A 26,660-nucleotide genomic window follows, 5' to 3' on the forward strand; every position below is an offset into this window, starting at 1 on the left:
AGCTAGATTTTACAAGCTATTTTTATTTTTATTTAATGAAATCACTGTATTACAATTGCAAAAACAATATAAATGGCCACTAATTAATGCTTCAATAGTTCAATTTGATTGATAAAATTATGCAATCACACTGCGAACGCAGTTATCTTGTTTCTACCTAAAAAAATAGCCAGTTATTGATAGTTTTTTACATAACACAAAATGATGTAGATAAGGTATCGGCTTCAACAACAAATAAAAACACTTCGAAATGCTGTTTTACTTTATTTATTTAATTAGTTCACTCCATAACCAATTTATAAAATTACACAATGGGAATAATTATATAAGTGGTATTTACAGATAGTAAATAAAACATATTATTTGGAATAAAACAGAATTCACTCTTGCACGTTAAATGCCGCTGCCGCTCTAAATACATATCCATATTGCATTTTCAACATAATTAATTGTACTATTTTGGTATTGCTCATCAAATATTTTTACAAACAAATAAGTAAGTAGTACCAAGATTTTAGATCTGTTAATATGACATCAATCTGAACATAACCACTTAGTCTAGAATAATATTAGCAACTACAAGAGCATAGACATCATATTTTATCTACGGACACAATTTGCATCTTCAGCCTAGCGAACTGTATTTTTTTAAGTGGTTATTTCTTTATGTTGCGATCAGGTTCAGGTTCGAGTTATATTAAGTTATGTTCGATTCTCAATTTACATTTCCATTATTACATAATGTTCGCTAGTAAAATGTCGATTTAATTTACTGGAAAAAACACTTACGCTAAATATCTAACATCAAAATTTGAATAAATTGAAATGAAAACAATTTGAAACAGGCTTTTGGAGAATAATTTCACCCAGGATTTTTTTTCTTTTTCTGCAAACTATTAATGCACAAATCTAGTCGAATAAAGTGTATGTATAAATTGACAAATTTCTAATCGTATAATTATAGTGCTCTACCATATACGTTGGATTCCTACTTATCCGGCCATCTTGTTATCCCAATAATAACATAATAATCGTGAATACTACAGCTAGTTTTAGTTGCAATACATAATTTTTAAATCAAATCAGGTCTCCTAATCCAACATACATTTATTAATTAATATAATTCTTACGTAAAATGACAAAAATATATCAGGCTTCAAAAAACGCCTATAATAATAGAAATATATAATTATGTTGATAAATATATTATACCTACTACATTTTCAGTTACTTCTGATTGCTTATAAGTTATACGGCCCTACTAATAAACCTAATTAAAAAAAATTAAATATCTCTTCGGAAGTATCATTATTGCTTATCTCAGTAGTTTTTCAACAGTCCGTAAGTTACAACGCGAAGGGCTGTGCAAAACACACTAGCACCGCGTACGTATGTTAAGTAACATACAAAAATAATTTTCATAATATTATATACTTTCTAAAACGCATTAAAACATATACTCTGAATAATTTACGATTTGAGGTACATAGGTAAGATTGCTATTCAATATCACTTAACCGATTAATATTCTTTATAATTAAGTTAGGTACGCACGTATTTAAATCGATAGCATTGGTTTTATGTTACTAAAACAAAAAAATATATAATTTTATAGTGTGCGCGTTTGTAAACTCTCAACTAGAAAAACTCTTTTGTTCGAATAACTACAGTACTACAGTTTCTCGTCTGCATCACTTAAAACGAATCTAAATCCTTAAATTCAAAACGGACGACGCTGAGGAAATTACATCTACGATGTAATTGGGCAAACGTCTCGAGGGAGCCGCGCGTGTCACTTTTATTACAAACTTTACCCTTCGTTACGAATTATTATGTACATTTCAAAATTCAAGAGATCATTCGTTTTAAGTTTTTCGTTACGATTAATCTGTTCGTACTGCGAGCGTTACGGTTATTTCAGAGTCTCGGAAACCAGCTAAGCTCATCAACGACGCAACACCCACGCCTCTATACCAGCACCGAATTAATTAAGACGCCGTGATGCAACAGCAAGCGCAAAGCGTTTAAATAATAATAAACTCGACGCTTCGCAACAAACGTGTTTATTTAATAAACCGCATTACGTTTTTCCCGTTCGCGCCGACTTATCAAATCTTCGCGATATCATTCGTTTATATACGAAACTGATGCAATTTTATAATTAATAACTTGTTTAAGTTAATGATATAGTTTGCGCGTATCACGTGCATTGTAAGTACATCGAATTGTGGATGCGTGGCGGGCGAGCGTCACGTCGAAGATCGCTTTCAAATATAAACGAACATTAGGTTTACAATTTACAAAGAATCAGTCTCGTAAGTTCACCATCGACGAATATTTATTATCTCTGTATAAGACTGACATTAAACGTACACAAATTAAAATAAAATAATAATGAAATCTAAGCCTTTACTTATATTGTACATCGAAGTACTATCGGTCTCGTAAAATAAAATTATTTCTATATATAAATAACGTATGAACATCGATTTGTATTAAATATAAATAAATATACGAGTAAGTAGGGTTATTTAGAAAAAATCGAACACAAAAATAAATAATTAAAATTACTATACGTATAAAAATTACAAAAAAGTCTATCCACTTATAAATCCTAAGGTTTAGGATAAGTTGTGTAAAGAGGACACCACCCGGTTTCATTTACAAGAAAACAATTTTTCTAATTCCATAAGTTTTCTGTATTCTATTTTCGATAAACTTACAAAAAGTGGGCACCGTTTTATTTAAGATTAAGTTTTTCCACCTACACAGTAAGGGTTTGATTCATACGAATCGCTAACGCTCATATTAAGCACACTACCTTGTAAGATGTTAAAACGTTGTCAGAAATAGAAGTTTGCTAATAAAATATGGTTAAAAAATCTCAGAATATTCTTAGGCAACCGGTAATATTAATAATTAATGTAAAACTTTAACGATTTGAAAGGTACAAATGGGAATAGTTTCAGGAAACGTTTGCCTCCAATACGTTTTAAAATTGACAATACGTCAATACGTCACATGTCAAACTCGATCGCGGTACAAACGCTTCTGTAACGAGAAGCGAACAACAAAGTAATAAATCTGGCGTAACATTCTACGGGATATGAAATCATAATCATATAACAAACTAACTGTTCAAGAGGAAACATAAGAAATCGGTTTCATGTAAAACATAACATTAGTGATTACGTCATTGAACTAACATATTTAAACCTACAATAAAAGCCGCGGTTCATTCTCGTATCACAGAAAACGTAGTGTACAAAAATAAATATTATAATTATAAAAAAAAAAAAATACGATGTCAATCTGTTATTTTTATTTTACGGAAAATAAAATTGAATTATATAACCCCGCTAATAAAAGTTTAAAATTACGCACTTGGTAACAAAAATATATCACTACAAGCGAGCACGGGAGCGCTTCATATTACTTCCAATAAATGCTCCAATCTGATACAATCTGAGGTAGAGCGAGGTGGCATGCACAAGTCGAACGCGATCCCAGCACGCTTCAGGTCCGTACTCGCGACTCAACTCAAATTTAAAAGAAGAAGAATAAAAAAACAAACAAACAATCCACGTGTCTTAAGTAAATGCCGTCTTACGATTCAAATATGTGTGGGCCTAAGAACTCGGTTATCACGCTAAGTTATACTATCTACAGCAGTTCGGATATCTGCTGCTTAAAACGACAATCAATTCTATGTATATAGATTGTTGTTATGACTACGTAAATACCGATTCTTTATATCTTAAGACGCGTATTCTAAAGTTTGACTTTTCCATACTAAAAAAATATATATATGTTTGAAATGAGAAATTAACTTAAAAATTAAAATCGAACACTAACCTAACATAAAGCCTTCGCGTAATAAGGCTTGAAATACGTATCTGCGAAATAAATTATATTCGCTTGCTTTCTCAATGTATAAAATACACATAAAAGAATATAACGTAATATAAAGTGTATACAGTATAAATAATAATAATAATATATTTTTCTTTTTACGTTTTATTAATTCCTTTTTTTTTTAAGTTAAAATCACAACTACTGATAATATGGACTAGTTTATACCTCAACTAACACGAAAGCTATTCTTAGCATAATAACCGACCCGAGAAGAACTAACTAGAATTACACACAACAACCCTTTATAACCAAACACGTACGGTAGCTTGTCCCAAGTGGCATCGTTGCCTATACTACCGCTGTTCGATAATGAACAGAGTATAACTGGAACATGTCAGGTCCAAAACTATAATAACTTGTATCCACTACAACGAAGCTTAGTTGAACAGAACACAACATCGTTACGATAAGAAGGACACTTAACGTTTCAATAACAAAACGTCTAAACACTAGACCAGACTTACGGCTCTGATCTCCCAAAGAATTCTATTAACGTTAAAAACAGACAAACGATCAGTACAAAAAAAAAAGCAGCAAGTATAAATGTATTAAGAATTATATGTTTAATTATTTCAGTCTTGAATTAACTAAATCTAGAAAAAATATAAAGTGCCATTTGCATTCGGGCGATCAGAGCTCAGATTATTTTAAATAGATAAAAAAAAGACTTCAAACTGAACTATGGACTTTGCGGAATAAATCAAGTTCTCTTATTCGTATTAAAACAATCTCTAAACGATTTCTGTTCAAAATTCGAATACACGGAAATAAAATCATTCAAATTTATTTCGTTTCTCTTAAAGACAAGTTGAAAAGAAGTTTGAATTGAATTTCAAGTTAAATTTAAATAGGAATATTATTACTATCTTACAATGACCTTTCAAATATAAAAAAAAAAAATATTATTTATTTATTGCTTAAATGGGTGGACGAGCTCACAGCCCACCTGGTGTTAAGTGGTAACTGGAGCCTATAGACATTTACAACGTAAATGCGCCACCCACCTTGAGATATAAGTTCTAAGGTCTCAAGTATAAGTTACCTTTCAAAAAAGAAATGGAAACACGGTTGTGTACGTAGATACCAAAGTTGCATAATACCTTCTAAATTTGACCACAGTGTAAAAAAGATCATAGTTCAGTTAAAATTAGCACTGGTGCAGTTAGTTCAAAGTTTGATGTAGTCCGCGCCGTTTGTTCCGACATTGGCAAGGGTTTTCTTGATTCGGAGCGCAGTCAACCTGGCCGCCGGATTTTGGTACCAGCATTCTTTCATTACCTTTGATATTCCTGACAGCACCTAATTATTTTACACATTTGAGTCGTCTATTATCAAAGGTGGCAATCTGTGCATTTGGACAAAAAAATGTTATTGATATGTGAATACAGATTGATTTGAATATAATCGTCTCCTTCAAAGAATACGGTTCAAAACCTGCATTAAATAAAGGTTAATAGTTAACCTGTTATTTATCTAAGATGTCGTTCCGAAGAGTTTTGTGACTGCCAATGGAATACAAAGTCAATAATTCGTTTTTCTGATTTACCAATAATTTTCCAAAAGTCAGATTGCCGGCTTTGATAATAGTCGACTCATTTACCGTTATAAACGTATACAAAAACATCAAACACACACATATCGAAGGGTGAAGAGCTGTTTGGGTTAAGCGACATTTTTTGCAACTTTACAGGAGAGCCATTTAATGTTTAAAATTTAGATAAAATATCATAACAAAACATGTTGAGCAATTTCAATAGAATAAAATACAGCTAAAAACATACGTACCTGCTATATTTTTATATTTTCCAGAATTTCTGTAAATTAAACGGTTGTCAGGAAGACATCGCTTTTAGCGATAAGACCGCCTATTGTACAAATGTATCTGCTTTTTACTGTTTTTTTTAATGTAAATTGTGTTGGTGTGCAATAAAATGTATTATCTCTCTTTCTCTCTCTAAAAACATCGAACTACTGATGTTAATAATACCAAATCAAATGCACAATTAATTACAAAGATAAATATAAATAAGCGAAATGTCGCTTAAACCAAATAGCCTTTCACCTCTCTATATAATCATAACGCATTAACTGCGCATAGTGGATGTATTTCCGCAAAAGTTCCTTGGTTCAAGCCATTAACATAACTAAGATATCTGTGACACTGATAACTAATCTAACAACAATTATAATGTATCGTATCAATATCAGCAGTTTAGTTTCACGTTTGCGAGACTTTAGTACTCGTTAGCACTAACGTATTGAGCAAAAAAAAAACCAAAAACACACAATAGATGGTTCCTAAGACTTTAATGAATGCTTCATACGCTGCAGTTCATTTCAAAAAATCCTAACACATTCATGTGCTTAAATTAGACAAATTGAGCTTAGGCTCATAGCGTTAGAAAACACAGAATCGAATTGATCGCCTAATGCGCATGTACTCTAAGTTATATTCGAAACTGGAACACACGAGAAGAAAATTAGAGAGTCCATACTAGGCAATCATTCGAACGGTGAAAATCGAAATGCGATTTCATGGTAAATGTTTTTATTATCATATGTTATCGTATATGTTATATGTATCTAATTTTTTTATTGCCCTTGTAGGCAGACGAGCATACGGCCCACCTGATGGTGAGAGGTTACCGTCGCCCATGGACTTCGGCAATGCCAAGGGCAGAGCCAAGCCGTTGCCTACCGCAATATATATATATATATATATATATATATATTACTAGCTGACCCGGCAGACTTCGTAGTGCCTCAATCGATAAATAAAATACCTAAACTTTTGTATAAAATAAAATTAAAACAAACAAAAGGAATCCGTCCGTCGGGGGACACGTCAAAGGGAAAACAAAATTGTGATTTTTATTTAATTCCGAGCATTTTCATATTTTTATACCTTTTAAACCTTCTCTGGACTTCCACAAATAATTCAAGACCAAAATTAGCCAAATCGGTCCAGCCGTTCTCGAGTTTTAGCGAGACTAACGAACAGCAATTCATTTTTATATATATATAAGAAAAAGATAGAAGATGTTATCAACGAAATACTATTCATACTAATTAATAAAAGTCGTTATCCCTTTGCGCGTTTACAAATGTTATACGATTTGTACACCCCTTCACATAAAACGCACCCTCATTAATGAATATTGAGTTAAATTATGTAGTATGACCATTTTCATTACGACGCAGTCATAGATGCACGGCTTGTATGTTGGAACAACAACAACTGTTGTACCGTTGAGACTGAACTCGTGTCCCACAATCTCCGGTAGCAACGACATCAGGTGTGACGTGAGGTCATTTACCCACCTCTAAAGCAATAAAAAAAAAGATTTAATCAAATACGGAACTCATTTTAGTTTTGCCTTTTCAAATATCTCAAATAATATTATGGAAAAACGTAAGCGAGATAAAAAAAATATGAATATCAAATTCATTGTAAAATTTAAATGCAACAGTCGTGGATATCCTAGAGCATCTGAATATGTAATTAAACATCAGAGTATTCTATACAACGCGAGCTCAGTCGAATGATGTACAAACTTATTTATTTTCGAATTTATTTACACACTCGACACTTTAAGCGAATAAAAATTCAAAACTTAAACGTATATGCGTGTGACTCGTCTCAGGTTAAAAATCCTGGCTTATAATGTCTAGACCAAGCATTTAATCTCGTAGTCGAACCCACTTATCTAATTGGATAGACCGTTTAGTTTTCCGAGACTACTTTTTTTATTGCTTAGATGGGTGGACGAGCTCACAGCCCACCTGGTGTTAAGTGGTTACTGGAGCCCATAGACATCTACAACGTAAATGCGCCACCCACCTTGAGATATAAGTTCTAAGGCCTCAAGAATGGTTACAACGGCTGTCCCACGCTTCAAACCGAAACGCATTACTGCTTCACGGCATAAATAGGCAGGGCGGTGGTACCTACCCGTGCGGACTCACAGGAGGTCCTACCACCAGTAAGTACTTTTTTATACGGTTTTATTGGCGTATTCGTTTCTATTGAATAAAATCCGTACCAGTTAAGGGGGAGGAGTGAATTCGATGTCGGTCCGAGTCAGTACTGAGTACTTTACTGTTCGTAGGAAACGACAATACGGGTCATTGTGCACGGTATGTACCGACGGCCCTAATGTTGTCATCGGAACTTGTTTAAATAATGTGAAGGTTATGTTGAAAGTTAGCGAGGTTCTGGTTTGTGCTGGATCTATTTTGTTCTATGATGGTTATCGCTACATCATACGTGCATGTCCATAAAACGTGGAAATTCGTATTTACGGAATTAGTTTGGAGGTAATCCGGTTTTCATATTAATTGTTATTTGGGTGACATTTTTTGTGTTACACTGAACATAGCTGTGCGTGTGATTGCCACACCAAATATGATTAAGAATTCGGGAAAGCGCGGAGTCTCCAGCCTTCGAAGATTACCTTATTATGTATTACGTAAAAATGTATTGAGTGACTTTATTACGACAACAAGTAGAAATCTATGTCGTTTAATGAAAGAATGTTTTATGTTTTGGGGGCTCGAGGACAATCAGTTACATCGTGTTTATTAAATTTTGTAAACCTAATTACAAATATGTAAAATACATTTTCGACAATTTTCATAAAGGCGAAGTCTTTTTGGCACTTTATTTACATACTCGATAAAGGTATAGACTAATAAAGCCGACCAAACGCTTTACTTCACGGGACAAACAACAGACAAAATATTAGAAATATCTGAGACGCAAATCTCAAACTAACATATAACCTAATGCTATAAATTAAAATAAACAATATATTTTTGTCGTGTAACTAAAAGAACAACGGTATATTTTCGATTGTCTACATTCGGTGCAGTTTACAAAAACGTATAAAACATTCATCTTTGAATTCAAATAAAATGGCAGACATTTTCTTTTGAATTCCAAATAAGAATTCGAAGAACGTAATCCTATTTTTAATGCCTTTGAATAGACAGAAATTGACATTTAGTAACAAAATACACGAAGCTAAAAATTGTTTACAAACAGACAAAATAATGCTCCAGACTCAAGTTTATTTTCGTTGCGGCTGCTTATGGCTCTGCGTGCTTAACTGAAACATGAAGCTGCCAGTTAAAACGACCACCATGGTCGTATGAACACAACGTGACCCTATATAATTTTGAAGAGTTATAAAGTACCTATGCGTTTCAACAGCGCCTGAAGTCGAATCTATATTTAAAATTACCAATATTGCTTTTGTAGGCTTTTTTTTCTCCTTTTTCGTTTTTACATTTCTTAGGTACTCGTTCGCGCCCTTTAAGACTTTGTTAAAGATAAATGTATTATTAATAACCTCCCCCTTAAAATAGCAACATGAATTTTTAGAATACAAATAAAATGCGTTACCATTTAAAAAATTGATATTGTGTGATATCTATCTTGATGTAGCTTTTTGGTTCGTAGTTCTCGATAATGTGTTTGTATTCTAGGAAAAGTTAACCTGAGTAAGTTGTTGACTCTTGCGTCTGTGTTGTTTTCGATATGAGTAAAAGTTCAAACAAACGGAATATGGATTGATTTTTGAAAACCGATCTGCTCGACATAGCTTACCTTATAAAATCAATTTATATAATTCGATACGAATCGATTGAAAGTTCGATCGCTATCGGAAAGAATCGCTACGTCTAGACGCAAGCTATGATTCTCTTTAGTTATCATCGGAAACACACTAACACGACAAACACAAACACATCCACACGTCGAACACTAAATCTTATACCTTTAAACGAGCAATTCTTGTATATATGTATATAGAATCTGAATCTCGGAAACGGCTTCAACGATTTTCATAAAATTTAGTATACAGAGGATTTCGGGGACGATAAATCGATCTAGCTACGATTTATTTTCAGAAAATGTTGTTTTATTCGTGTTTTCAATAATCAACTTTATCGATAATCAAGTTTATGGCTCTTCCCGACATCTATTGGCGAATAATAATATTTTTCTTAATTGAAAGCAACTAACTGCTTTAAAGACACAACAAGATGGCGTTATCAAAAAAAAAAAATATCATCGTTTAGTATATAAATAAATCGACGTCTAGAAATTTGTTATATATGAGTTTGGTTTTCGTAATGTACATCTCATAAACCGTATTTCTATCAAACAAAACCGTTGTTATAAAAACAGATACACAAAGATTAAAGCTATTAAAAGTATTCTTTAAATGTTTCAAAATCTCGAATGTTCGAATCTATTTCGAAATCTCGCATCAACACAAAGAAAAATCGAATCATAGGAATACATTTTCAAACATCCCCGGCCTCCGTGGTGATAAGCATCTAAGACGACGCTTGTCGCGTATATCGAAATTTTGAATTGCTAAACTGAATAAATTGAAAATATTTTGCAGGACACGTTGTTTTTATTGAAATATATTAAATGCATCTAACGTACGAGAGTTGTTCACGGAAAACTACGCTCTTATTTTGTTTCATAAATCAATAAAATGCCCTAAAATTACAACCGCGTTCAGATGTTGTCTTATATCCACAGGGTCCCCAAAAGATAAAGCGCGCAGTGTTTGGTCTACGAAATTATTAAAGCACTACTTTTGTTGCCAACAAAATATAAAGCAACCTCAAGGAAAGACCAAAATAATTATTTTCCCTGGAAATCCGGATAGTTAACATCACCGTTACATAATGTACTAGCTGTACCGTCCACTTCGCTGGGCGTTTAAAATTAACCTTATTATTTCTCACCCCCACAAAGATTCTCATCATTAACGCCCCCGCAACTGGTGTAGGGAGTCCAACACTCATATAAATATTAGCCTATGCATTAAGTACATGTATTTTCTACATGGATACCAAGTTTCAAGTCAATCGGATGCATGGTTCAGTAGTTACAACGGAACATCCGTAAAAACCACTGTAGATTTATATACAAGTATAGAGTATAGATGTATGTATTGTTGATTCGCTATCACTAATTAGAAATTGAACGTTCATTTTGACGCACAGACGGCGTCCAGTCTGTGCGTGGCTCACCCATGTTTGCAAACATTCTCAAACAAATATGAATTACACCGATGGCTGTTACTTAATTTCATTCCTCTGTACCTACACATGCCGCGCTAAATATATAAACGCGTAAAACCGAAGCCACGATACAATTCAAATATAATTAATCCTACCGAAATTATATAAATAATAATTGATCCGATGACTAGCTGATACAAGAATAATAGATTAAGATTAATAATTAATTAAGAATTAATTAATCGCAATGTAGGCAAGCCGCGCGGTGTACTAATCCTGTCCGTTTTTACGACGGATCGGCTTCGGTTTGAACCGAATACCATGCCAATTGAGGTTTCTCTAAATCTCTAAATGAGCATTCAAATTGTGATGTTTATTAATTCCAATGTCGTGATCAGACATCTAAAGCGTTGAAAAGATAAACTGTATTGAAGTAAATGGACAGTTTAGATTAGACGCGGCTATATTACACCCGGTACCGCGTTATAGGGGGGACTACCCCTATAACGCGGGTGTTACGTTTTACATTACCTGATTTCAATCCCCCGTATAACGCGGGGATTTCCCACATAGATATGTCTGTACTGTGAAATTTATAATAATTAGTGCAGTTCATAATTACCTTCGCGTACCTTTGCACGTGTGTCGATTGTGTTATTAAAAATATAAAATTATTTTATTAAATTTGTGTATTAAAAGTTGTAGGTTAAGTTTTATTTTTACTAATTTTATTTAAAAAAAAAATCGCTAAACGTTAAACGTGATGTATCATTTATACGTAACGCGTTATACGAGGTCGTAAAAACGCGTTATACGGGAATACCCTATAACGCGTTTTTCTATAATGCTGAACCAACATAACGCGTTATATATACCGGATTACCGTATTGCTATATTATTGTACTCACCGGATCAGAGTGCCACCTATTAGGTACGTTCGGTCTTCGCTTCTCGGTGCATACAACGCGTCTCATGTCTTCGAGCGCCGGATCCGGTGGCACGCAGTCGTAATAAGGAGGCTGGTAATCGTCCGGCATGTTACCGCAGCGACGAGCCATCTCCCACAGCACTAGGCCGAATGAATAGACGTCCGAACGCTTGTAAGGATCGAACTGCCGCGTGTCCATCGTTTCATCTAATACCTAAAGGAAGATACAGCTTTTTTGCTTCTGTATTCAACAGGTTAGTCTAATGCAACCAACAAGGTGTGCAGAAAAAGCTTTTTACGAATCATAAAAACGTCACACAATACAATAAATTAACAAAAAAGAAAATCGATTCAACAAAATAAAAATGAGAATTTCATCACTGCGGTCAAAGTCAATTAAATATCCATATTGAGGTTAAATCAAATACTACTGGTAAGATCTATAAAAGGGAGAGCAGGAGAAACAAAAGGTTAATTTTTAAATAAGAGTAAAAAAGTCGTTCATCTAGAAAAGAGTTCAGACGTAGCACATTAAAAAAAAAAGAGTGGAATTGAGAATCTCCTGTTTTTTGGGAAAATATTAAGCATTAGTTCAAAAATCATTAAACCCAATTTTTATTCAAATAATTATTGAAATTTTTCAATATTACGGAAGACAAACGTGAAATGGTTGACAGATCGGGAAGAAACGAAATGCATTATGCATGCGCGAACAGTATGCAAGTAAACAATGTACATTCGATATTTGCATAACACGAGACGGGTGACCGAGTCATCAGACCTGCATTTATTCAAATGTAACCTATATTTTACATTTCAATAAACGCAACGAAACCATTGAACTCTGGATGTGCCTGCCATGTGTCACGGAATTTATTGTAACAAATCCCGTTCCGATGTCATAGTGTAAACAAGCGATTACAAATGCAAAAGCATTGGCACATGCATAAATCAAGAAATTCGCTACTAATAAAAACATCTTATAAAAACAATCGTCGCTTAATAAGAAGTCGTAAATGATAAAACAAGTGCTGGTTAGAAGGTTCGCATTGGAAAGTATGTTGGCCTCCAACATTTGTACCAACCTCCGGCGCCATGTACCGCTTGGTGCCCACACGGTTGGTCGACGGTACATCAACAGAGTCGTTCGAGACATTGTGGCGCACGGCAAGCCCGAGATCCCCGATCACGCAAGACAAGTTGCTTTTCACCAATATGTTTTTCGATTTGAGATCCCGATGAGCTATAGCCGGCTTTCCTGTTCAAATAATAAGTCTCATTTGTATCCCAACCGAAATTGTGTAAAAATTCCGGAACATAATTACAGAGAAATTCTATTATTAGATATGAAATGTAAGTACAATCCCATACTCGAGTAAGCACGCTTTCCTGCGCACATGTAAGGGCACCCACGCTTACCTTTATACCCGCTCGGTACATTTACTCACATATTTGTGCTTCCATGTAGTAACAGTTAATATAATTCGTTTATATTCGAACGAGCGTGTACCTGATGTTTCTAAATTTACAAGTCTCGATGAAACCTTACATTTGAAGCACGCACGAGAACATTAATAATCAAATTAATAAAATTTCAATATATTACGAGCAAACTACGCTCGGGATTTGTACTGAAAACAAGAACTTTCGTCAACTAAAGTTTGTTGTTATTCAACTAATGTTATGATGAAAACGTAAATTTTCAAGTACATGTAACGCAATAATGTAGCTCAATCAAATACTGTTTGAAATACGAAAAGAATTACGAGAGAAGAGAGAAGAGAAAAGAAATACGAGAAAATTTTGAAATTAGTTAAAAAAATCGTTGGTTAACTTTCGTTATAATTGAATCTAACAAATTACAAAATTAAAACGTTTGAACATTGATGGTAGGTACCTCCTCAATACATTTCTTATCAAGATGCTCTCGATTTATGTATTGACTAAATGTATCTGCAATCCTGTTCGCGGTTGCTTCGCTTCCAGCGTACCCGTAATGGATTATTTTTTAATGTTCTATTTTTAAAATCATTGAGAAAGAAGCTTATTCTATTGTGTGGGAAAACTTCTACGTGTTTTTAAGTCTCGTCTAAGTCGTAAGAATCAGTTAAGAGGGTCAAGTCTGGACAAATAAAAATATTTTTATTTTTATTTTAGTAAAATTAAAGTTAGTTTAGAAAAATATGCTTTGATTTGGAATTCACAGTTCAACACTTCAACTTTGTTATTGTATTTTATTTAGAATAACTTATAAAATTCGTTTTTTTAATTTATAAGTAAGTTATTTTGATTACCTTTTGTGCCGACAATGTCCATATGCAAATGAGCTAGTCCAGTTGCGATGGAGAGGGACATCTTAATGAGCGTGTTCGAGTCGATTGATTTTGCAGTAAGGAAATCAAATAGAGAACCATTTTCATGATAATCAGTTATCAACCATAACTGAGTCCACGTCCCATTATCTGTTACCGTAAATTCGTAATTAACTTACCAAAATAAAAAATATAGTTAAGCAATTTGTCTCTGTGTTTTTAGAGTTTAGCTTAATGTTATGTACATAGCCCGTCTAACCTTTATTATCAGCCGCAATGAACCCAAGGATATTTTCATGCCGCAACATCACGGTCTGGTAAATTTCCGCTTCCCGGAACCAAGAACATTCCTCGCGAGATGAAAATATCTTAACCGCGACGTTCTCACCCCTCCAACGACCACGCCACACCTCGCCGAAACGACCCTTTCCAATTATGTCCACCAGTTGGATCTGGCGTGCGATACTTCGCTGCACCAGAAGCGGTAATCCTGATACACAACATTTGACAAACTATTTTTTGTTATCAATACCTATTGAATAGACGTTTGGCGTATTCATGCGCTACTAATGTGTTGATTATGTGGCAGGTCGAAAACTATAAGAAATTAACATGTTTTCACGAACGAATTCACCGACGAAGGTGAGCTGTCGTGAAATCAAATTTCGTTCACCAAGATTTACGTGGAATTACTGAAGCTTATTATAAGCTCGTAAAGGCCAGAACCACAGTCCTGTCTCTAATCTAAATCAATAATGCATTCTTTCACGTTATGCTGTCGGTGTTACTAATGGTTAATCAATAACCACGTAGCACCAGCGGTCGCGAGTTCATCTGCCTTTAAACGAACAACAAACAAACAAACAAACATAAGTACAATGTACGCGCACCAAAACAAAACTCTGCTTAAAACAATTAACGTTTCAATTTCACGACCCGCACCCTCTCGGTAATTACATTGCAGAAAATTTTAATTTTAATAGTCTCGAGTTTCCTACGAGACGGCGCGCGTACCTTGCCAATTATTTATTAATATCATTCGGTGCATTCAATTATGAACAACTTTGCACCGGGTTCGACGAATATTGAACTATAGCGCGTCTAGCCCGTAAGTGACTCTTAATTGAGTTATTTATCGTAGCACGAGAGACGATATTTAATGGCAGCGACGCTAACCAACTGGAATTTCTCGTCTCTCTAGGATAGATTGCCAGTGGCCTGGACGAAATTGAATTATGACTTACCAGATCCAGAGCCAGACGTCGTTAGTTCAATCATATCTCTGATAGTGGTGGTGGGTGTATTAAGTATGTGTTTGGTCTCGTCCTCATCCGGGTAAGGCCGTGGCGGTCGTTTCCCGTCGGCTCGCCATTTCTTCGCCCACCACAGACTTAAAGCGACGCATATGGCGAATACAACAAGTCCCATGATCCAAGGCACAACCTGCCATGCCGTCGCGGTCGGGCTCGTCTCTTTGATCCAGAATTCTACACGTTATTCGGGGTATCGTAATTTTCGTTGATACAATGACTTTTAAGATCTGGTTATTCCAAATTTATGTATTTTCATACATATTTTTTTTTTTTTTTACTTAGTGCTCAATCGACATTGATTATAAAAATAAAAAATTATATAATTTTACCTGAATTGCTGAAAAACATATTATGAAAATCTTGTTTAAGCAAAATAAGATTAAACCAAAATACACAAACACCCTTCCTTAATAAGCATTTTCATGGGTATTTATTTATATGAACAAGAAAAATTAACTTTTAAATTGTGACAGCTTTATTCGTATAACTTACATACCGAACCCCGAATTGAGAATGATCCTTTTTTTATTTGGCATCGTTTGTGAGACGATATCAAAATCAAAACCCTTTTTTATGTTTTGAATTTTTATCAAATTTCACAAGGACGAGGTTGGATAATCTTCTGTATCACCCTATTAGTATAATATAAACATTTATACAGTGATAAATTGTATTTTATTTGATATTCAACCAAACATCGCATCGTATGAAAATCGTTTTTATTCTCTATGACGGATTTAATAAAAATATCGGAGTTCTTTTGATATAATTCAAAGTTTATTTTAATCAATATATTTTCTTTTTCGTAATTCAACATGTTTAATAACAAAGAGTACTATACTAATATAGAAATCTACAGTAGTTTTTACGGATGTTCCGTTATGACTACTGAACCATGCATCTAATTGACTTGAAACTTGGTATAGTAATCGGCAAACTTCTTGAGCAAATGACCTTGACTGCGCAGAACCGAATTTTAGATCACTTTGGTGGTGAGGGCGAGGCGCGACGGCAGGGGAAATCGTATCGAGCGCGTTATTGGTAGATCAGTCGAACCATGCGTCCCGCACCGCGCCCTCATTCCGCTTGCTCCCAAAAGTACGCTTGCGTACAGTGGAAAGTCTATCGTTATTAATCGTTAAGTTATTTGTTATAATTGCTTGTGGACTTTGTTGCCATTGCTATTTGTTGAGTGTTTGTTGATTTTTTATAAAACATACACTATGCCGTGACAAACTGGTGTAGTACTTAAAAGAAAGGGTAGAAAATTTGTGTACGATGTATATTGCTTCATTATAAAACAAGGGAAGAATGATATGGAAAAATTAAAACAGACTTCGGAAGCAACAAAAACATCAGTGAGTACTGTTAGGTGCATTATTAACGAAGCTAAAGGCTCTAGCTTGCTCGCCGTGTTTCGGACTCCGGGTAAGAAAAGATCAGGGAAGAAGAAAGTTACCGGAATGGATAGTTTCGTTCAATCTGTAATAAAAAGATGTAATCATAATAACTACATAACAAGCAGCAAAACTCCGTACCGTAGAAAGGATTCGAAAAATTTAAAGAAGATATAAATTTTAATGGCTCGGAATGAAGCTTACGACGAATTATGAAAGAGCTAGGCTTCAGATGGAAGAAAAGAACAGAAAATAATCGGAAGCTGGTAAATGAAAAAAGTAACATTCGATTACTACGAATCGAATATCTTCAAAAAATAATAAATTATAGACAAAAAAGAAGAACGAATCGACCGAGTTGTAAACTACGCCGATGAGCCCTATGTCGACTCATCACGATGATAGCGACTCGGGTGATGAAAACAGTGATGATGATGATGGTCAAGATTATGATAACGAAAAAAAAATTACAAATACCAGCTTCGCTTCAACTGAACCAAGACCTGGCAACAGCTCTAGTTTTGACTTAATAGAAGGAATATCTATTTTACACCAAGATTAAATTATTACAATTATTAACCTATATGTTTTGTTGATGTTCTAATAAATATATAAATAAATACATATGTTGATTTTAATAATTTAATAGCATTATGACGCAGAGTAAGTAATGTTTTTGCACGTGAGTGTACCATGCGCAAACTTACCCCCACTACGTCAACAAATGCTCAAGAAGTTTGCCGGTTATTATATCCGTGTAGAAAATACATGTACTTAATGTGGATAGGCTAATATTTATATGAGTGTTGGACTCCCTAAACCAGTTGCGGGGGCATTAATGATCAGAAACTTTGTGGGGATGAGAAACAATAATGTTTACTTTAAATGCCCAGCGAAGCGGACGGGTACAGCTAATTAAATAATAAACACAAAACAAAATTTTACTATAGCATTCCATCCTTTGCAGACAAATGAATTAAAACATCAGCTCGATGAACTTTAATGGATTATCTATCGGAAGTGTTCTGCTCTTCAAATTTTATTAAATTCTCCGCCGTTCACTAAGGCGTCGCCCACTCAGCCATGTCGCACGGCTTCGTCGATTCTATTAGCAGCCATCTTTTCCTAAATAATAGCACCCCACCGGTCCCTATATGCGCTTGAAATGCTTCACACCCCTACCTCCCCTTGTTATCTCCAGACAAAATTTAATATCGCCACCGATAGGGTATTTTCTGTATTTTGGTTCTAAATTATAGTTTGATATGTGCAAACTAAGCTTCTAAAAGCAGATTAAACTTCATTATAATACTAGTTACTTAACGTGCCGTTTATGTGAAATATTTTTCTTAAACATGAAAATCCACATGCAAACGCATGCAAACATGCGTTCACGATGCATAAAATACTCTTAAAATAGAAACTGCTGCGCATAATCCGATCCCAGAATATTTGTACGTCTCGGACTTACTGAATATTTTGTATTATTTGAAGAGGTTATATACGTATACTTGTTAGACAATGTAAAAGTTTGTTTGTTGTTGAAGTGTGCATTATTACCAAAGTTCAATAATACCCGATAGAATCTCGTAAGTCTGTTAGTATTCAATTAAAGTACACTTCCACCACCGTCGATTGAAATATGTTAAGATAAGAAAGTATAGAATTCAGTGGCAAATGTTAATAGCTACTGTGCGTGTAAGTTAGTTTTTCTATATGAATATTACACATGCTAAGAGCAAGAAAACCGGCTCATGATCACTTACGTAAATATACAACGTCGCTGTGAAAAGTACATTGTCATACCCTTATGAAGTCAGGAATATTCAACTTGTTGCTATGCCGTCGCCTTCCCATCATGCCATTGCTATAAATGCAATTATTCCCGGATACTTTTTAAATATATCTTTCAATAATCATTCAACTTGTAATAACAAAAATACCTCGGAAAGCTTTCGTTACGCAAAATGTCTTTCCTGTTTTTTTCCCTCAGATATGGCGCTTTATTTCATGGATTATTGGCTGTCTACTACATTCATACCACTAGGGAGTGCCCCAGAGTTAACACAAGTCTGAACATTAACTATATGTATTGGACGATCCACGGGGCGAATATCTGATGATTTGATTCAACATTCACATGCAAGACGAATTGATGACTCTGTTTTTTTCAATTGAGATCAGTAAGTTAACATTAAACATATGTTTCAACATGATCGGACTGAACATTACGTATTGTTGGACATCACAAGAAAGCTGCCCGAAAAATGCGCCCCGACGACACATTCCGAACCCTTACCGTACCTGCGAAGATGTCGCGGTTACAGTAGTCCGAGGCGCAGCAAATTATATCGGAGCGTTCGTCTTCGCGACACCAGACGGGCTTGTCCCCCGGTGGGAATATATTGTGACGGTCCCAACATCTACGTCGACAAATTATTACATTAGTCGCAGGATAAACTCTTGTGTCCTAATGGCCCTAACGGTGATCAGTGCCGGTCTACGAAAATAAAACTTAGTCGTATTAGAACAAAACAAAAAAAATTATGGCGAGCATGCAGTCTTGCACCGAACACCAAGCCTGCACCGGACCGGCTGCTGGCGTCGTATGCGGGTGGCAGAAGCTATGTGCAGAGTTAGCGGCACATCGATGGCTACTTGTACGTCGCTCCTACCTGGCGGCTTCGGATGCAGCTCCTGGAGTATCTCTCGATTGCACATGTCATGTACCTTACAACATCTTATCATCAACGACTCATTTTTAGTTTTCGTCGTGGAGCAACTGAAGGGGTGCTCGATGGGCACTGACGATTTGAGGTCGAGACAGCTGCGCCGCAAGTGGAACCACCATACATTATGTTTAGTAGGTTAAAGCAAAACCAACGCACACTCGAAAAATATAATTTGTTAAGAGAACGGCACATCATTCAAAACATACTAATTCGATTGCGACTCGGAGGTACGGCGGCGCGTTCTTTATACTTAGTAGGTACATATTCAAATCACTAATTCATAAGCGATATTTGTTAGAGTATTGGCATCTCAACACAAAACTTAATAGGAAATGGCAATGCAATTATGTTTCTCTAATACATCAAACAAACTCAAAATCTGCAAGTTCAAGTAGTATCACACGGCCACATGTGCTCGGATAAGCTTACCCATTTCTGAGTTGTGTAGTTTAGAAAATTTCTGTCGGGTAATCTCATCGGAATTGCAGAAATCAGTTTTACAGCAATAGATCGATTGATTTTTGCATGTTACTGGATTCTCGGGTGGTAACGATTCGTTCAAGTTCATACAGCTTAAGGCCGCCTCACTACAGAAACGTCAATCATTCCATAGGAATGCATTAGGTTATTGTGACCATGGACAATACCGTTTTTTTTTTAAATCATTTAAAAAACGTTGTTTTGACTTGAGTTTGCCAATTTTATTGTTGTTTTTTTTTTCTTCTAATTTGGCAATATATTAATATGTACCTCTGTTATTCGTTTTAAACACTTTTATTTGAAAACTATTGGGAATTTGGCCATGTATTGGTTAAATTTTATGCGCATTTAAAAATGTAAAAAGTATTTATACTCACTGGTATTGATATTTTGGAGCTCCATTTTCAAAACTGGCAGAGGCAAAACAATACCCATCAGTCTCACAGGTGGAATTGGGACATCTCTTACTATTGCAATAACATTTCAAAGCTGCAAAATGAAATTGTTTTCAATTCTACTTTTAAAAAAAAAAACACTTGTGCACTTTCATTCGTCAAAAGTCAAGACATATCATAAAGCACAATGAAAAATTATAATTTATTAATATTTAATCATCTTCTTTGATTGAAGAGAACATAAATAATACCTATGCTTTTATATTCTCTTATCTTATAAGTAAATGCACTTTGTGTTGGTTTTAATACTATCTGAAGTAAGTAAATTGTTTTGTGTTCGATACTAAAAACGCAATATACCTACTGATTACGAAAACAAGTATACAATATATTATATATTTAAATATCCGAAGATTAACAGCCTGAAGGGGTCATACCGTTGTCGTTACTTATCGTTTATTGATTTTGCTAATAACTTAAAAAATATACGAGTTCATATTTTATGTTTTTTTTTTTTTTTATCTTAAATGTGTGGACGAGCTCACAGCCTAACTGGTGTTAAGTGGTTACTGAAGTCCATATACATCTACAACGTAATGAGCCACCCACCTTGAGATATAAGTTCTAAGGTCTCAAGTACAGTTACAACGGCTGCCCCAGCCTTCAAACCGAAACGCAATTCTGCTTCACGGCAGAAATAGGCGGGGTGGTGGCACCCACCCGTGTGGACTCATAAGAGGTTCTACCACTAGTAAGATAAAATGCTTTTGTTGTCTTGTCCTTCTTGTACGCAGCACGAAGCCATAGGTTGACACGGTCGCCCAGCAATGGATAGTACACAACACGTAACCATTCCAGAGGAGTTCGCGCCTTGTCAATTATAAAAGACACGGTGGCTTTTACTCGAATCTCTAGGCGATCAGTTAACAAAGTCCCGCAAAGATATAGCGACGTAGCTATTAATAAAAAAACACGTTATTAAACTACCAATACTATGTGTGTTATGTTTTAGATGAACAAATCTAACTTAAGAGTTTAATTATATTAGGATTTCACGATGACCGAAATAACATTACAATTATTACGGAAGACACAAAGTCTCGGATCGATTATCTGAAACTTTAGAACAACACTATTGCGATAACAGGACGTGATTTCACTACATAAATTGTCCCGTTTAATTATTTATAAACAAATCGTATTTATCGTTGAATTTATAGGAAAATAATTATTAGTAATCACTGTATATTTAAAGTGAATCGTGTTATCTTATTATTCAACTTGATTGTAAAATAAATGTTTTAGTCTGTCAGTATTATCTATTGCAGTATTGTGTCTACAATTTTAGATGTCACTAGAGGTCCCGCAGTAGTCGAAATTCGACTATACTTAAATTAATTGGAATTGTAAGTTTGTACACTATTATGATTGTATTTTATACTTCTATAATCACAAATTTCGCCAAGACTACACTATAAAAAATCAAAGACAAGCAATATTTAATCTCAATTTGACAACAGACGTCAATAACAAAACTTTGACAATAAATAGTATGCATGCGTGTGTGCGTCAAATGCATGGTATGTAGTGTGTGTAATGTTTTCTTTATTGATTTAATGTATATTTTATGCATTATTTAAAAAAAAAATTAGCATTGCGCACTTCTTCTCTATATTCTCTATAAGTATGGAAAATTTCATACTCCTCCGTCCGCGCAAATTTCGTAAAAACTGATACAAAGTTTTTGCTTCACGTATTAATATATAGATAAGTATAATACATAATAAATCCGCATAAATTATGTGAACTGTTTGTGTGTGTGTGTGTGTACGAGTGTGTTTTTTTGTTCAAAAACAGAAACGTTTGCTTCTTCGAATTGATGTCGGGGCGACACATTGCCTATAAACATCAGCAATATCAAGGATAAATTTAATACGTTGCGAAACAAGATATTTGCACTCGAGGAGTCACTTTACATACAGCAAATAAGGATTTTTATAGATTTCTTTATGATTTCCTGTGATTTGTGCGGACTATAATTGACAGATAAATTGCTTTGAAAACGGCCGTTAAAACATAATGCAATAAGAACATATTTGATTGAGTTTTTTTTTTTTTATAAAACCGTTCAATGAAGTTGTTAGTGGATTCACTTTTGAATCATTTGTTAGTGGTAATAGAAAACAGAAATTATTCGATTAAACAAAAAAAAAAAATGCATTTAAAACACATGCAGACCTCTCATCTCAGACGTCAAACTAGACCCGTCTGACAATTAAAAAAAAAAGAGTAGGTATCGACGATACCGGACAATAATTTAAGGTGCGACCCGAATCCCATTTAACTCGCGTTGTTACTGGTCTATATATTGTTAGACGTTTTAGTTCAAACAATAATTTTATAAGCCCTGAACACATATTTTAACTATCTCCGAGAGAATAACGGACAAATTTCACTACTTGTCTTGTCGTTCAAACTAATACCGTCTTGATTAAAACAAATAAAAAAGGTCTTAATGTTATTACATCAATTACTCGTATTGATAAGCTCTATTTTACCTTGAAACCTATCCCCATTGTTTTCATAGCGAACCCGTCGTCATCGCCAAAACAATAACATCTCAAATAGCTTAGTGTACATTTTATGGATAAAGTGGGCCACCTACATTGCAGATTTGCTTTACTAGTCTTACAAGCCGGTAGAATGTTATGGTTGCGTTTTGTTTTTAAATCTCCTTCAAAGGTTTGAATGAGATTTTGGAGGGAACACCTGATCGTGCACGGATGGGATAACTGAAACTCAGACAAAACACCGTAAAATTTATACCTACACAAATAAAATTTAAGGGTTTAACTTTCTTTTTCATGTTTTTGTGTTTATTTTCTCTTTATTAAAATACAAACACGAGACTTTTGTCCGACTGAAAATTCTGAAATGGCGCGTGAAGAATACTTTCGATAATAATATAGAGATTCTTTAATACCTTAAAAACTTAAGAGTATCTGTGTAAAAATTTAAAAACTTTACATTATCTAAAATTTTAGCGCGAAACGAATCTAGGATTGAAATAAGCGCGTTGCTACTATTTAGTACTAAGATTCAATTGTCGTATCTATTGAAATTCTTAGATATTGAATGAGTATAGAATAAGTTACAACTGTGTGTCGTTAAATAAAATAAATGAATATATTATGAATGAAATATTAAAATAATATGTAAAAAATCTACTGACGATCCATGATTCTTCATTGCAATCCAACTATGAAATTAAGTTGGTTAATCTGTTTGCTGTTCCGATTTAATGATTAAATGGTTCGATCGATTCAAATCAATTGTCAGTTTAGGTATTTTTGAACGAAATTTATTATTTTCTTCTTATTTATTGCGTATTCTGTATTAGATACATTTTTTAAATCCTGTATTCAAACTGTTATTACGAACGATTGAAGCAATTTTGAAATTTATATAAGACGTCTGTTGTGCCTTAAAACTACAATGAGTTTATTCTGTGTACTAACGAAATTAGCGTAGTTATCAAAGACTCCTCCACTAATTTATGTTGTCATTGTATCATCACTTTGACTAAGTTAATTTTCGTAGTCACAAACGTTTACACTGTGTGAACCCACGCGTCAAACCGCTACAATGTCGGTAACGTCACTCCAATTGTGAAAATCGTTTTAAATACGCACAAAATACTGAAAATTCCTTTATCCTGATATTCGGCGCTAGGAGGATGTCCTAGTAATTTATTGTAATCAACTGTCTTCGCACATTATGTTCAAATGAATTAACAAGAAGTTCAACAAAAGCAGAATTTAGAGTGGGCGTTGATAATCTGAGACTACGTAATATAACTTAAAAAGCGTAGTAATCATGTTCGAAATTGAATAGGGTTGAACAGTTGAACTTCTCTGATTTCATTTTTGACGTAGCAAGTGGGCAGTTTTTTTTATGAAATTCTATCTTATTTTCTTATTTAATCTTGTTAAATCCAAAGGAAAACGGGTGTGGGTGATATTGAAAAAACTTATTTAGAATGATTGCTACACCAACTTGGTGCAAATGTAAATCCAAACTATCCAACAACTAACAGCCTTGAAAACAGACAAAAAGTAGACAAGCAATTTAGGAGTTCAGTGACAAACATGGATACATTAGAATTATAAGGAGATTACAAAAATGGTTAAAAAGAAATAGAATAATTTTTATTTTACATTGTATGTTCAAATAGTATAATCATACTGAATACTAAACATTTAAAAATATATAAATAATTTATACCTAGACCCTATAGCATTGTCTATTGCCATATATATGTAGGTGTGATCATACACAAGGTTGCCAATCTTTTGTATAGTTCGTGTTTATAAATAACAATTTCACGCAACTTCTTACAATTCAAATTATTTCCTCTTATTCCTGACCAGTCTTCTAAAGAAAGTTAAAACCACACCATACTTTCCTATGTTTATTTTAATATTTTATAATGGATATATATTTTATAATATTTTATAATGGACATATGTAAAATAGTCTTCTGGTAAAACTACTTTCACATCATATGTTATTGTTAGTATTCCAGAACTATACCATTAACTGCCAATAACTGTTCAAAACTTCAATTCAATTGCATAAAAGTAAATGTGTATGTACACAGTTAACAAATTTTAATGTACAAAGTTATTATTTTAAATCAAATACTTTTTTTACAGACCTATTTTAGCAACAATTTAATATTTTTTTAATTTAAAACTTGTGTCTTAATACTGCTTTCATTATTTTATTAAACTTATATTCAATTTGTAAAAATTATAGTTTGTATAGGAAAAAAATTTAAGATTGCACTTTCAAATCTCACTACCATAAGAAATTATCATTGTATCAATTACTTACTAAGTAACTATTGATATTTATTTTCGTTACTTATATATTAAATAACATGCCCAATAATTCTATCACAAATTTATAAAATATTCAATTTTTCTAAATAATTTTTCATAAATTACTTACTTCTAAAAGCACTTATGTTGTAGCCCATAGGACGAATCATCTTTCAATATTATTAACAGAATTAAACTGCTATTAAATAAACCCCAAACAGTTTTACAAAACTTAGGAAGTGTTCCAGAGATGTCTAGCTCACTCAAGCACCAGACTACAAATGAGCTTCCCAAATAGAATTTCGTATTTAGCGAACTCTGCGCGGTCGCTGTACTCTAGATTTGACGACCTTGAATAGGTACCATGTATAACCCCCTTAACATGATTAACTAAAAAATAGGATTTTCTAATGTTTGTATTGTAAATTTATTTCAAGGTTATCGATTAGATTTTCCTTTTTACCCAAAAAAAAATATTGTATCACGTTTAAGTATTATTTTTATCTTATCGGCGTATGAATTATGTTTTCGACATTTTTCAAACATAATTAATTATAACATTGTAGCTCTGAACAATGGTAACGTCGTTTCAATCAATACGAACATCAATTTCGATTAGAGGCGGATATGAATTTTAGGTTGCCTTACTGGGTCAAAAGTTAAGAATTTTCCTAATCCAAGTAAAAAGATAAATTATCACTTACCGTCTACAGCATCCAACATTCGATATACAGCAAATATTACTAGAATAACCCATTTTTTTAGACGAAAAGTATTCATTATCACATTACCAGCTATAAACATTATAATTTATAGTCCGGTATGAAGAAACAATCTAATATTGACACTAGAAAGACACGGCCATTGATATATTCTAATACTTCTAGGAACATTTGACATTTTCATTGGACATACAATTATTGCTTTTCGTTTACTATTATTACCCGAATTTAATTTATTGCTTTCGTTACTTTTCATTAAGCCTAAGTATATAATAAAACTATGTACTTATAACAATAATAATTTTAGATAGGTATCTCTGCGGAAGGTAAATAGCTTTGAATGGTTTGAGTGAATGAATCAGTGAACAACTTTTTATTAAGCAGTACAGATAATTAAAAATTCCTTCCAAAATATTTTTGACGTCATGCCATAGATAATGAGTTGAAAAACTATGCAAATGTCATTCTGAGTATACAGCACAGATTCGGGATTGTTGCTAACTCTAAAAAGAGTTGTTACAATTGGCGGCATTTTCAAA

The 26,660-nt window shown here is 33.8% G+C and overlaps 1 protein-coding gene across 11 annotated transcripts; it reads right to left on the reverse strand.

The window, feature by feature from the left end:
- Nucleotides 1-251: 251 nt before the first annotated feature.
- LOC101742113 (TGF-beta receptor type-1) lies at nucleotides 252-26,485 on the reverse strand. Of its 11 annotated transcripts, none has more exons than XM_012693543.4 (9): nucleotides 26,104-26,485; nucleotides 20,499-20,610; nucleotides 19,214-19,332; nucleotides 15,444-15,686; nucleotides 14,459-14,689; nucleotides 14,182-14,349; nucleotides 12,973-13,145; nucleotides 11,868-12,101; nucleotides 252-5,214 (listed from the first exon to the last, which is right to left on the reverse strand). In XM_012693543.4, the coding sequence occupies exons 1-9, from the start codon at nucleotides 26,201-26,203 to the stop codon at nucleotides 5,083-5,085; spliced, it is 1,512 nt and encodes a 503-aa protein (XP_012548997.1). In that variant the 5' UTR covers nucleotides 26,204-26,485; the 3' UTR covers nucleotides 252-5,082. The 11 variants fall into 11 exon arrangements, with proteins under 11 accessions (XP_012548997.1, XP_012548998.1, XP_004929802.2 ...); XM_012693544.4 differs by having other exon boundaries at nucleotides 15,444-15,671; nucleotides 26,104-26,479; XM_004929745.5 differs by lacking the exon at nucleotides 19,214-19,332 and adding an exon at nucleotides 19,585-19,736 and having other exon boundaries at nucleotides 15,444-15,671; nucleotides 26,104-26,479.
- Nucleotides 26,486-26,660: the final 175 nt, after the last annotated feature.

This window comes from Bombyx mori, chromosome 1, assembly GCF_030269925.1.
Source record: "Bombyx mori chromosome 1, ASM3026992v2".
Classification (NCBI taxonomy): domain Eukaryota; kingdom Metazoa; phylum Arthropoda; class Insecta; order Lepidoptera; family Bombycidae; genus Bombyx; species Bombyx mori.